The 1,005-nt window shown below is 33.8% G+C and overlaps 1 protein-coding gene across 1 annotated transcript in view; it reads left to right on the top strand.

Annotated features, from left to right (window-relative positions):
* Nucleotides 1-791, top strand: part of LOC107620453 (auxin-responsive protein IAA33) — a 1,712-nt gene extending 921 nt beyond the window's left edge. Inside the window, exons 2-3 of the mRNA XM_016322611.2 lie at nucleotides 1-82; nucleotides 380-791. Of these exons, the coding sequence (XP_016178097.1) occupies nucleotides 1-82; nucleotides 380-464 (167 nt within the window). The 3' untranslated portion in view covers nucleotides 465-791. The remainder of the gene's footprint in view (nucleotides 83-379) is intronic.

Below are 1,005 nucleotides of genomic sequence, written 5' to 3'. Positions count from 1 at the left end.
TGTCAAACGCCATTCCCGGTCACCTTATTGCTTATGAAGATATCGAGAACGATCTTCTTCTTGCCGGTGACCTTTCTTGGAAGTAAGCTTCTCTTCTCTTAATTTCTTTTTATTTATTTGTTCAAAATTGAGCTGATTTTAGGGTTCACCAAAGATCGAACTCTTGACCTTTCGTATCTAGAATTCTAATACCATGTGATGAAACCACTCATTCCAAAAGCGTAACCTGATAGGACAATGTAACACTAATGGTCATATCTCTAATACTTTTTAAATCTCTATTGTACACATTGTACGCTTAGGTCATTGGCTTCCTGTACTTTCTCTTAATTAATTAATTGGATATTATTTGTAATACTAAATTACTAATAATAATTAGGGATTTTGTACGTGTGGCGAAGAGAATCCGGATTGTTCCAGCGAAGGGAAACTCAAGGTCAAGGAAAGGTACAAGAGAGGAATGAGTTATGAGTATAGTATGGATTAGTAATATCTTAGCTGCTAGCTAGCTACTTCATCAGTTGGTTGTTGTTGCTTATTAATTTGGTAATGATTTGAATATGTTGTGTGCATGTAGAAGTAAAGATAGTAGAGAAATTAGTACTCAAATAAATTGGACGGTGGAGGCTAGAAAGAAAATATGTGTGTTGATGATGCATAGGGGAATGAGTCCATACATACAAAAATTCTGGTTCAGTGTGTGCTGGCTATATATATTTGTATGAATAAAAGGGTATTTAATTATTCCCAGTTTGAATGAAGCTCTTAGCTTGCATCTTGCTCACGTTTGATTCATTATTTTATTCTTTTTACCACAGAAAAAGAGAACTTGCTTAGCTTGTTTCTTAAATCAATACGTTTTCAGTTGGCATGCATTAAGATAGATGAATATGAAAGCTCCATTATTATTTATCCCCCCTCTAATAATAAGTGGTAGTAGTGTTTTGTTAGCTTATAGTAGTATAATGGTCCAATATGCATGTCATTAAAAAGTAACAATGTAGT

Source organism: Arachis ipaensis, chromosome B01 (assembly GCF_000816755.2).
Source record: "Arachis ipaensis cultivar K30076 chromosome B01, Araip1.1, whole genome shotgun sequence".
NCBI classification, from domain to species: Eukaryota; Viridiplantae; Streptophyta; class Magnoliopsida; order Fabales; family Fabaceae; genus Arachis; species Arachis ipaensis.
This window is presented reverse-complemented; position numbering and strand designations above follow the sequence as displayed.